This window comes from Artemia sp. Qi Xiang Cuo, chromosome 16 (genome assembly GCF_049724085.1).
Source record: "Artemia sp. Qi Xiang Cuo chromosome 16, ASM4972408v1, whole genome shotgun sequence".
Lineage (NCBI taxonomy): Eukaryota > Metazoa > Arthropoda > Branchiopoda > Anostraca > Artemiidae > Artemia > Artemia sp. Qi Xiang Cuo.
The window spans coordinates 41,616,828-41,629,961 of NC_142809.1; the positions used below are offsets into that span (position 1 = coordinate 41,616,828).

General features: G+C 35.7%; 1 protein-coding gene across 1 annotated transcript in view; it reads right to left on the reverse strand.

The window, feature by feature from the left end:
- The window catches only part of LOC148942916 (sucrase-isomaltase, intestinal-like), a 58,274-nt gene that overhangs the window by 23,983 nt on the left and 21,157 nt on the right, over window positions 1–13,134 (reverse strand). Inside the window, exon 2 of the mRNA XM_089102180.1 lies at window positions 2,502–2,650. Within this exon, the coding sequence (XP_088958306.1) occupies window positions 2,502–2,650 (149 nt within the window). The remainder of the gene's footprint in view (window positions 1–2,501; window positions 2,651–13,134) is intronic.

Here is a 13,134-nt window from a genome sequence, read left to right on the forward strand (position 1 = left end):
ACTGCTGTTTTCACTCATGTCCGTTTTTTTTATAGGCTACTAATTAAAAGGAAATAACTTTCCCGAAGAGGTTTTTTGAAAGGAAATTAAAAATTCATATCAAAACTTAAGACGAGCAGAGATAAAGTCGTGTATTAGTTCAAACTTAAAGTGGTCAGAACTTGCTATCAATATATTAACGGACTCACCCCCCCCCCCAAAAGAAAAGAAAAAACAACAACAAAAATACAAATTAAAATGAATAATTACATCCAATATAAAGATAACTTATACTCATATAGATGAATAAATAAATCTTGAAATAAGCAAAAATTAAAGTGAACGTTCAAACAAGCTTAAAACGAACAAAAAAGGCTACAAAGTGAAGTTTGGCTACAGCCTCCTGTCCTAACAGCAAACTTTCTCGTCTATTGCGTCATTTGCGTTTTGTTGACAACTATATGTTTTTTGAACAGGGTGTTTTAATTTTTCAGAACCTTATCAAAAAATAAGAAAGACTGGTTTTTTTGTGTTAGGCAGAGTAGTTAACCCGTTAATGTATTTCAAAGCTCTTCGAGTTGGAGATTTAACTAGTGGTGCGTCAGCACTATATAGGTGAATCAACTCTACACAGTATACTTAAATTACCTGTAAAAAATATGCTTTAATTACACCGGCTATGTCACAATTAAATGGCTATTACCTGGAAATAGTATGTCACAGATGGAGAAGAATTGAGCTTGTTTTCATAGATGAGATCAGCATGGCATAACATGAAATGTTATAGATGATTGAGTAACGATTAAGATAGCTGAAGATAACTTATTAAAGAGTTAGAGATAGTAGTTGACTTATTAACGTTGACAAGTTAATTAATATGTCTAACTTGGTAAGGAGTTTGTAGCTTTTTAAAGAATTATCTTAAGCTGTCTTAATCGTAAGTCAATCATGGATAACATTTCATTCAAGACTAGGCTCATCCCATATATAAAAACAAATCGGATTTTTTTCCATGATAAAAAAAAACAAACTAAAAGGTTACTATAAAAACTGTAGACCCACTTCAGTTTCTTGCCAACCAGCTACAATCCTTAAGAAAAACATTATGGCGTACTACAGCAAGCAAACAGACATGTTTGACATTACCAAGAGCATGTACAGCACAGCAAAATGCATGATCCAGAAAAATGAAGCCTTTATTCAATAATTCTCTACCACTACACAAGAATAGTAGGTATTCCTTTTTCTCCACTCTGCTCATTTAGGATTGAATTCCATACTTGCACTGGTTCAAACGCTTACAGATATACTCCTAGCTTACCCTAGTGGATACCATTTTGACACGCTTCCATATAATGATGATATTAATGGCTAGGCGAGCAATTCAAGAAACTGCATACAAGTGCTCATGATAATGATGATGGAGCTAGTTCGCTTTGAATGAATATCAATGCTATCAAAACGAAATCTATGAGAGTAACATGAGCTATAAATCTAGCCCTTCAAAAAGGCCAAATGACTAACCACTTCATCCATCCAGGACACCAGCTGATATCTATAAACATCTCTTTGAAAACATCAAATGATAATTGGCGCTCTTCTCTTTATGCTTCATGACACGGCACTCGATTTGAAAAAAGAACCCCCTAATTTTGAACTTGCAAACACCTCTTGTTGTTCTGGTATTAAGGTAGGAAGTGGATACTTGGACCTTAAGAGAAGAGGACCAACATAATTAGTAGCCTTAGAAACGAGGTCACTACGAAGACTTAATGGCATTGCTTACCTTCACGGAGTATTAAAAAAAATACTATTTTCATTTTCCCAGACGGTCCAGTAGACAATCCAGATCTAGTAGCTGTAATGACTGGGGCACACTCAACATAGGTCCAACCCAACTCCCAAAAACAGCGTTATTCAGCGGAATGTTGTCTAACCATTATTCAACAGAATATTTAATGGGGGTCTCCATCCCAAATCGTTAAAGTAGAGTTTGATGGAAGGACTGAGGCCTCCCGTCAAAGAGGACCATCTCCAAAGCGTTGGTGCTCAAAGCGTCCCAGTCCCCTACACAAAGTGCTTCTACGAAATTCATAGAACAAGGAAACTTAGAGAAAGCTTTGTAATAATGTAGTCATAGATAAATCGCTGAGTCTACCAACCTGGCCAGATAGTATTAAAAATAAAAACATACAACATTGCCGCTTTTTCTTCGAAAAACCTGTTTAACATACATTTGTTTTAATTTTGCTAGGTCTGTAAATCCCAAATTTGTCTGAATTGTCTGAAACCCCGGTACTCTAGTCTCTCTCAGAGTAGGTCACAGATTTCTGCTTGAATCTAGAATTCAACAGAAATAAGAAAAATATCCCAAATATAGGGAATACTCCTTCAAAAACTCACTTTACCTAAACTTATCACAATTTTCATTGGATTGGTAAGCCGAGCTTTCCAATCTCAGGTACAACCACTGATATGTCTTTGAATCCAAATTCAACAAATTATAACTAGTTGAAACTTACTCATGAAATAAAGGTCTTGCGACTGTGTTACCATACATCACATGATTGTAAAATTGAGTATAAAAATAGGGTAGAATTGTGTATCGAATCATTAATGCTTCTTTAGTACTGCTAATGAGAGGTTCTCCCCAAAGGCCTGGATCTTGTTCCTATAATCAAGGAAAGAAATTAGTGAAAGGTGCATCGTAGTAAAAGAATAAACTGTCAAATATTATAATCATAAAACAGTTGAAGCTCTATTTATACAAATAATTGAATCAATGATGTACAAGCATAGGGTTTCACAAATGGTTGAAATGACAGATCTGTTATCATTAACTGGCATTAATTAAAAAAACTTTCTGAAAAAGAAATTTTTCAAAGAAAAGTAAAAGCCATAATAAAATTAATATAAGAAGAAATAAAAATCTACAATAACTCAAACTGAAAACGACCAGAAATTACTAATAAAGAATAAATGAAACCCAAAACGAACAAAAATTAAATAAGAAATCATAGAAAAACAAACATACAACAGGTACAAATATAAATCAATGAATAAATCTTAAAATGAGTGAATTTAATTGAATATGAAAATCAAGCTAAAAACGAATAAAAATCTTTTGCTATTGAAGCATAAATAAAGCCCAAAACGAACACTAATTGAATAAACAATCATTGCAAACAAACATACAATAGTTACTAATATAAATGAATAAATAAATGTTAAAACGAGTAAAACTTAAATTATATGTGCAACTCAAGCTGAAAACGAACAAAAATCACTACGAACAAGAGTTTGGGTATTGCCTCTTTCCTTAACTGTAAAAGTTTAAAACCTAATGCGTCATTGGCGCTTTATTGAAAACAATATATGTCTTGAATTGTCTTGGATTAAATAAAAAAAACAAGTTTTTTTTTAACTGAAAGTAAGGAACGACGTTAAAACTTAAAACGAACAGAAATTATTCCGTATATGAAAGGGGCTGTCCCCTCTTCAACGCCGCGCTCTTTACGCTAAAGTTTTTTATTTTTTAGACAAAATTAGAGTTCTGAGAAAGTCAAACTTCAGCGTAAAGAGCGAGGCGTTGAGGAGGGGACAGCCCCTTTCATATACGGAATAATTTCTGTTCGTTTTGAGTTTTAACGTCGTTCCTTACTTTCAGTTAAAAAAACTTGTTTTTTTATTGAATTTTTGAACGTTTTTGAATTAATGCAGGTTTTGATTTTGGCTCATCGTACATGAATAATTAAAAAAAAATTTGCATATTAATTTTATGTTTATTTGGTTAAATGGCTTTCTCGAAACTTATTTAATTTTATTTACGAACGTTTTTATTAGTAATAAATATACGTAACTTACGAATTAACTTACATAACGAACTTCTATATTCATATATTTTTAATACGTAAATTAAGGAGCTGGCCCTTTGTCAATGCCTCGATCTTTAAGCTAAAGTTCGAATTTTGTTCCAATTCTTTAAAAACGACACCTTAATCACAAAGATCGTTATTTAGAATAAATAGCTCTTATGAAAGTACCAAAAAATCTTTGGATTAAAAAGCGAGGTACTGACTATAGGGCGAACCAAATCTCACTCGTAATACTTTCTGTTCGTTTTAACTTTTGATGTTGGCCCTTATTTTCAGTTGGAAAACTTGTTTTTTTTTTTACTTAATTTCTGATCTTTTTTTAAAAAAATGCTTGGAAATCCGGCGCCCCCTTCATAGCAATGTCCCTTCCCCCATGAAAACTTCCTTCATGGAAAGATCTTCCCACATAACTTCCGACCCACCCACCCCCCTACTACCAGAAACACCCCCCTGAAAATGTCTGTATACTTCCTAATATGAGATATATGATATTATTATATTGAAAAGAATAAAATTCTAATGGAAAATCAATTTGGGTTCAGAAAAGGGCTACCTACGAATATAGCAGTTCTGAAATTGGTTGATTGGATTAGTGATGCATTTGAAGCTGGTCTCATACCCGCAGCTGTGTTTTTGGATATGAAAAAAGCGTTCGATACTGTGGACCACTCAGAGCTTATTCAAGCTCTTGACTCGATTGGGGTGAAGGGTTCAAGTCTGGAGTGGTTTTCATCGTATCTACACAATTGGTATCAGGTAGTTCAGAATGGGTCATTTTATCTTCAAAAAAGAAGATAAAGTGCGGGGTCCCACAAGGGTCAATCCTGGGACCCCTTCTTTTCATTATTTTCATTGATCGAGTGAAACAATACCTGTCAGAGGCTGGTGTCATCCTGTTTGCTAATGACACTTTACTCTTTCTGGCAGCGCCTTAACTTGATGTTTTATATAATCAAATTCATAATGCAGTTTCTGAATTTCTAACTTTTTCTCAGCAAAATATGTTAACCCTAAACTTTTCTAAAACTTTTTTCATAATATTTCTAGACTTTCGTCTAGTGCTGGAATGACCATATCACGGTTCAAGAAAATGTGATAAAGAGAGTAGCAACAACGAAGTATTTGGGGTTTTTAATTGATGAAAACCTGTCGTGGAAAAACCATTCAAGGGCAATAGCTGAAAAATTAAGCAGAGGCCTTGGGGTGATGCGAAGAATTAAAAATCTAGTCCCAAAAAAGATCCTGAAAATGATTTATTTTTCTATTATTTACCCATATATTAGCTACGGATGCTCTATATGGGCAAGTAATTTTGTAACATGTTTCAAAAGAGTACAACAAATTCAGAATAGAGCTGTAAAATTATTATCTGAATTTGATGATTCTGATGGGGTTCCTGCTCATGAACATTTTAAAAAGAATAAGTTAATGGATGTATCCCAAATTCGAGATTACCAAATCGCGATTTTCACGTATAAATATTTGAATCGGCTGCTCACCACTGCTTTTGAAAATCTTTTCACTTTTAATAGAGACCGTCATGATCATAATACAAGAAAAGCTGATAACTTAACTCATGAGTTTAGGAGCACCACTCGGGCTTCTTTAATGATTCGCCATTATGGTCCCCATGTCTGGAATATATTGCCCGAGTGTGTGAAAAATGCGCCTAGTCTTCCGGCTTTCAAGTCACATTCAAAGAAGTTTCTTTTATCTCATGAGTGAATTTGGTGTCAAGCCCACTCCAGACTTCTTGTCTTTTCCTCTTTCTCTCTTTTTTTCCTTTATTCCTTCATCAGATGAGTTTCTTGTGTGTTGAGTAGCAAGATATGAATGTTGTTTTAATTAGCTGAGAGTGATAACCTCGCTTGCCCTTTCAAGCTTATTGCCTTTCTTGGCAGGGGAAAGGCGAATAGTGTTTGTTTTCTTTTTTAATAAATGCATATCTCATATCTCATCTCTCAATAACTAATACTATATGTTAACATTGGGTAAAGTTTATAACTTTAAGCCCTCCCCCGGAGACCTCGGGGGATTAAGTCATCCTAAAGGACATGGTTATCATATTTTCAACCATGCTGAACAAAATGGCTATCTCTAAATTTTGATCAGGTGACTTTGGGAAAAAAATGAGCGTGGGAGGGGGCTTAGTTCCCTCCATTTTTTCGTCACTTAAAAAGGGCACTAGAACTTTTAATTCCAGTTCCAATGAGTCCTCCCACGATATTCTAGGACCACAGGGTCGATACGATCACCCGTGGAAAAAAAAAAAAAAAAAAAAAAAAAACAACAACAAATAAACACGTAGCCGTGATCTTTCTTCTTGCAAAAAATACAAAATTCCACATTTTTGTAGATAGGAGCTTGAAACCTCTACATTAAGGTTCTCATATATGCTTAATATGATGGTGTGATTTTCATTAAGGTTTTAGAACTTTTAGGGGGTCTTTCCTTCTTTTTTCGAAAATCAACCAAATTTTCTCAGGCACTTAACTTTTGATGGGTAGGACTAAACTTGATGAAAGTTACATATTTGAATTCAGCATTGAAATCTGATTCTTTTGACGTATCTATTGGTATCAAAAACCCGTTTTCTAGAGTTTCGGTTACCATTGAGGTTACCACGAACTGTTTGAAAGAGCTAACAAAAGCAAACTGAATATTTGATATATAATAATATTAAATATTGAAAGCTCATAAGTTGAAGCTCTTATTTCACTGTAATATTTATCTTTATTTTCAATGCTGTAATAACTGGAACAAAAAGTATTTGTAATATAATTCGATTTCAGTCTAGCGCCAATAAGGCAGTAGGCTTTAGACTTTTACGCTTAGGGAAGGGGACAGTGGCTGAACTCTTGTTTGTAGTGAAACTATATTTTCGTCTAGAACGATCTTGGAAAGAACTAATAAAATTAAACTTAAAATTTAATTTAAATGAAACTTTTATTTTTATTTTCAATGTTGTAATAAGTACTAAAGAAAATATTTGTAATATAAATCACTTTCAAACAGTTCGTGGTAACCAATAATAAGTAAAGAGCGACCCTGCTCAATAGTAACCGAAACCCTACAAAACAGAATTTTGATGCCAATAGATACATCAAAAGAATCAGATTTTTAAGCTGATTTGAAATATATAAGTTTCATTAAGTTTAGTTTTACTTATTTCAAGCTCTTATCTGCAAAAATGTGGAGTTTTCTATTTTTTACCAGAAGAAAAATCACGGATGCGTGTTTATTTATTTTTTTTTTGTTTTTTTTCCCCAGGGGTGATTGCATCGACCCAGTAGTCCTAGAACATCGCAAGAGGACTCATTGAAACGGAAATTAAAAGTTCTAGTGCCCTTTTTAAGTGACCTAAAAATTGGAGTGCAACTAGGCTCACTCCCCTGCTCATTTTTTCCCAAAGTCAAGAGATCTAAATTTTTGAGATAGCCATTTTGTTCAGCATAGTCGAAAAATCTAATAACTATGTCCTTGAAAATGCCGTAATCCCCCTGAGTCCCCGGGGGAAGGCTGCAAGTTGTGAACTTTGCCCATTGTTTACATATGGTATTGGTAATTACGAAATATACAGACGTTTTCAAAGGGGATTTTTTCTGGTGGGGGGTCAAGGGGAGGGTGTTAAGTTGAAGGATCTTTTCATGGAGGACTTTTTCATGGGGGAAGGGAATTTTCCATGACGGGGACGCCGGATTTCCAAGCATTATTTAAAAAAAAACGATCAGAAATTAAATAAAAAGAACAAGTTAGTTTCAGCTGAAAGTAAGGAGCAACATTTATACTTAAAACGAACAGAAATAATTACGTATATGAGGAGGTTCGCCCCCTCGTCGATGCCTCACTATTGACTCTAAAGTCTTCTTAGAACTTTCAAAAGAGCTATTTATTCTTATTAAACGGCTTTTGTGATTCAAGGGGTCATTCTTAAAGAATTGGAACAAAATTCAAACTTTAGCGTAGGGTACAGAGCGAGGTGTTGACGAGGGGGCGAAGCCCCTCACATACTTAATAATTTCTGTTGGTTTTAAGTTTTAATGTTACTCCTTACTTTCAGTTGAAAAAACTTGCTTTTTTCAATTAGTTCAATAAAGTGCCAATGACGCATTAGGTTTTAAACTTTTACAGTTAGGGGGTTTTAATTAAAATCATGTTGCCATCAAGCCATCAATCCACGGCTAATTGGTGAAAAAGCCAAGACAGATAGTCTGAGTGAGAGGCAAAGCTGGCATAAGCCTTTTCAAGATTGTATAAAACAGATGTCATTTTTACTTGTTGATAGATACTCTATCATTCATCCATCCATCTATCCTAGGGCAGAACTAAAGTAAATAGCCATAGAACTAAGGGATGATCGAGATTTTTGGGTTGACTTATGACGAACAATGTCCACTGGACTTGTATGCAAAATGGAGGACTCACAGGCGAACAAGTGACCTAAGCCTAATAGGCTTGTCCGCTTAGAGTCTCAGCGGACTACCGTGTTTTTTAGGATTGACACATGACCGACAAGTCCCCTAGACTCGCAGGCAAACGGGGAGACCTATAGTTTTCGAAGTGTTTTGATGGGTAAACGGCGGGTGTAGCTATGAATCTGTTATTAGAAAAATAATTGTGTGTTAGTTTTTGGAGAGGCACGCCAACCCAGAGTCTCAGGCAGGCTGACCAAGTCTTACAATTTACACATGACCGTTAAATCGCCTGGAATCACAGGGAAACAAGCGTCCAGTCCAAAGCCTAATAGGGCTCGCCCACCTAGAGTGTCAGGCCAAGTTTAGCCCAGAATTCATAAGCTCAGACAGTTGCGCTAACAAAAAATTAATTCAATATTGGTTGACCGACAATTTGCCTGAACTTGCAAGACAAAACGTGTCCAGAGCCTAATAAGGGGGCGGGGGTCGCCTGCCTAGAGTGTCAGGCAAGTGACCCAATCCACAAGATTAGACAGTTGCATTAGCAAAAAAAAAAAAATGAACTATTGGTTGACTGAAAAATCGCCTGAATTCGCAAGCCAACAAGCGACCTAAGTCAAATAAGGGGGCTTGCTCGCCTAGAGTGTCAGGAGAGCGACCCAAGACAGTCAATTGTGCGTAGTAATTAATTAAAAATTTGCAAGTGGAACCTATAATGATATTCCCAAGGGCTTATATGAGGGGGTGGGGGGGGACTATAGAAAAAATGGTGAAAAATGAAATTTGCTGAGTTTGCTAGACTGAGCTTAGGCAAAGAATTGGTAATATTTAGAAAATGATTGTAGACAGTGGGTTCCTCCTCCCCGCCTATCCTGAAGAGAGAAACTAGAATACTAGTGGAGACCAAAGGAGGTGGGCATTAGGAATACTCCGCTTGGGCCTGACTGGTGTTAATAGCATTGGTTTAGTCACAGTCTGTGTACTTGTCTAGCAAGACACTAGGTGCTAAAGTGAGGGAAGTATTTTCGACAAGTTTAGGGCTGCCCACCTGCCTAGAGTCTCAGGCAGGCGACCCAATAATGTAAAATTAGTGAAAAATTAAATTTGCTCAGAATACAGGGGTGAGATAAGGCATTGGATAGGTACTATTTGGAAGATGATTGGAAAGAGTGGGCAGAGAGAAAAGAGAGAGGTATTGGTTTTCCGGAAACGAAGGTTTTCAAAGAAAGGTAAAGGGTTGCATTAAACCAAAGACAGGTAAAAAAGAAGTTGTATAAGAATTCAAACTAAAAACAAAACAGAAATAACTATCAACTAATAATTAAGACCAAAACCATACAGAAATTCCAATGAATAATGAAGTTAAACTTTAAAATAACAGAGGCTACCACAAAGGGAGAAGGGATAACGTCCATAAGCCTTATAAAAACCAAAGTTTGATTGCTGCATTACTAATTTTTATATTTATTTTACGCAGTGTATTTTTATTTGTCATAATATCAACCAAAACAGACTAATTCCTGCATCATGACAAATTCACAAATAATATGATAATATCAACATTATAATATAACATAATATCAATCAAAACAGACACATTCCTCCAGACATGCCATTTGGCATGTCTGTCTTACCTAAATCTAAACCTTTCTCTTATGCTCATAATTCTGGGTCAACCTCAAAACTCAATTTTGTCCTGTCTTATCATCCAGAATTTCAATCTACCACTATTACCGTCTCAGATGACATCCTGTTAAGCGACGATCTACACTTCCAGTTCAACATTTACATGCTCCCTCACAAAACCCCGTCGGTTTTCAAAAGTATCATGGGAACACATAGATATATCGTCCTTTCAGAATAGGCTTGATTCTTTGCTGATGAAAATTGAAACTCCTCTCCACCTTCTGTAAACCTCAGCTTTTATTTCTCAGCAATATATTCCAACTGCTCTTTCGGAAGGTCTCGTTACCTATGTCTTAAAGAAGGGCAAAAGCCCAAAGGTTGGTGAATCGTACAGAGTAATTACTGTTTGCTCGACAGTCGATAAGCTTTTTTAAAAACTATTTTTCCAAGAATTCCACACAAGGTGTGACCTTGGAGATAAACATTTCGGACTTCGTGAAGATTTGGGTGTGCAAAACGCACATGCAATTTTTTGGCTATTTTAGACCGCTATCGCATGCTGAAAAGGAACCTGTATGTGTTGCAATCCACACTTCAAAGGCGTTCGATTCCATTATCCATCCACCTGCTATTCTTTCTCTGTTAAGAAGTGGAATAAACCCTTCTCTCTGTCGTCTCTTATGGAATTGGCATGGTAATGCGTCCATACAAGTGTGGCTAGGTAGCCAGCTAAGCAAATCCATCACTGTTTGGATTAAATTAAAAAAAAAAGTTTTTTAAACTGAAAGTAAGGAGCGACGTTAAAACTCATAACGAACATAAGCTATTCTGTATATGGAAGGGGCTGTCCCCTCCTCAACGCCTTGCTCTTTACGGTAAAGTTTGACTCTGTCTCACAACTTTATTTTTTAAAACAAAAAAAAACTTTAGCGGAAAGAGCGAGGCGTTGTGGAGGGGTCAGCCCCTTTCATATACGGAATAACTTCTGTTCGCTTTAAGTTCTAATGTCGCTCTTCACTCTCAATTAAAAAACTTGTTTTTCTTATTTAATTTCTGAACGTTTTTGGATTGATGCATTTTTGATTTTGGCTCACCGTACATGAATAATTAAAATGAGATTTGCATATTAATTTTACTTTTTTTTGGCTAAATGGCTTTCTCGAAATTTTTGTTGTGACGTAACTTACGTAACGAACTTCTATATTCGTATATTATTATTACATATATTAGGGAGTTCGCCCCCTAGTCAATACCTCGCTAAAGTTCAAATTTTGTTAAAATTCTTTAAGATGGACCCCTAAATCATAAAGGCCGTTAGTTAGAATAAATAGCTCTGACGAAAGTACAAAAAAACTTTAGTGTAAAGAGCGAGTGAATGACTAGGGGGGGTGGGGGCGAACCCAATCATATACGTAATAATTTCTGTTTGTTTTAAGTTTTAATGTTGCTCTTTACTTTGAGTTGAAATTTTTTTTTTTTTTAATTTAATTTCTCATCGTTTTTTACATAATACTGGGAAACCTGACGCCCCATTCATAGCAATGTCCCTTCCCCCACGAAGACTTCCTCCAAGGAAAGATCTTCCCACGTAACACCTGAACCCCCCTCCCCAACTACCAGAAAAGATCTCCCCTGAAAACTTTTATGTACTTGCCAATAAAAAATACTACATGTAAACATTGGGCAAAGTTCACAACTTGAAGACCTTCCCCTGGGGACTGTGGGGGATTTAGTCATCCTCAAAGACATAGTTATCATATTTTTTGACCATGTTGAACAAAATGGCTATCTCAAAATTTTGATCAGATGACTTTGAGAAAAAATGAGCGTGGGAGGGGGCCCAGCTGCCCTCCATTTTTCGGTCACTTAAAAAAGGGCACCAAAACTTTTAATTTCCGTTCAAAATATCCCTCCTTGGCAAATTATCTTTCTTCTGGCAAAAAAATACATTTTTGCAGATAGGAGCTTGAAACTTCTATAGTAAGGTTCTCTTATACGCGCAATCTGATGGCGTGATTCATTAAAGTTCTATGAATTTTAGGAGGTTTTTTCTCCTTTTTTCGAAACTAAGGTAAATTTTCTCAGGAGCATAGCTTTTGATGGCGCTTAACTAAACTTGATAAAACTTATATATTTGATATCAGCATACAAATTTGATTCTTTTGATGTATCTACTGGTATCACAATTCTGTTTTTTAGAGTTTCGGTTGCTATTGAGTCGGGTCACTCCTTACTTACAGTTTGTTGCCACGAACTCTTTGAAAGTTGTGAAACAAGGCTCTGAACTTAGTCCAGTTCAATAATCCTATCCGAACCGTTACTAAAAATATTTCTCCATTTCTAATTGAGCCCCATATTGATGTCAGCCACCTCTGTTACGCAGACGATATCCTTTTACTATCAGATGATCTCCAAATTCTCCAAAATCCAGTTAATATAGTTTGTTTTGGTCTCAATAAGATTGGACTTCAAGTCGCCTTCTCTAAAACTGAGCTTCTCTTCTACGGTTCGTCTCAGTAACCTCCCGTTACTACCAATATTGGCACATAAAGTATTTCTGCATCGTCTTCTCTGAATTATATAGGTTTCCCATTTAGATCAAATGTTAAAACTACTAAAACACTTGTTATCTCAGCGTTGAAAGAAAAGCTTTGAAAAAAGTACGGACTGCTTGCTCGAGTTAAAGGCCAGTTTCACAAAATAACCCTTGGTAGACTAAACAATGCCTTTTTTGCCCCACATGTCTTCTTCTTGGTCCCTTTGTGGAGTTTTTTCCACAATATCTGAGTGGAAGAAAATTAGACCTCTATTCTTCCGTTTTTAGAAAAATAATGTCTGCAGTTGCCGCTTTTGACTCGTAATCGGTACATTTTGGGCAGATATTGCGATTTGATATTTCCTCAAAAATGGACCAGCTTGTGGACAGGTTCCGTAAGCGCCGAGAAAATATTGTTCACTTCTACTTAACTGTATAGCTTAACTGTGTTACCTAAATACTTGAGATGTTATTAATTTTTTTAGTTTTTTCTTGTTAATTGTTTTCATTTTTATTTTATTTTTCTGTATTTAGGTACCCCTGTAAGTGCATTTCATGTATGTAAAGAGGGTTGGAATAAATTATTATCATAGGCAGTGCAATAGCGCTGCCTAAGTAAAGAATGATGATGGCACAAAGTATTACTTTTTTTTGTTTCCTGGTCTTAAACCAGGGCATTTTGTATCAAAGGAGTTGTCGTAGA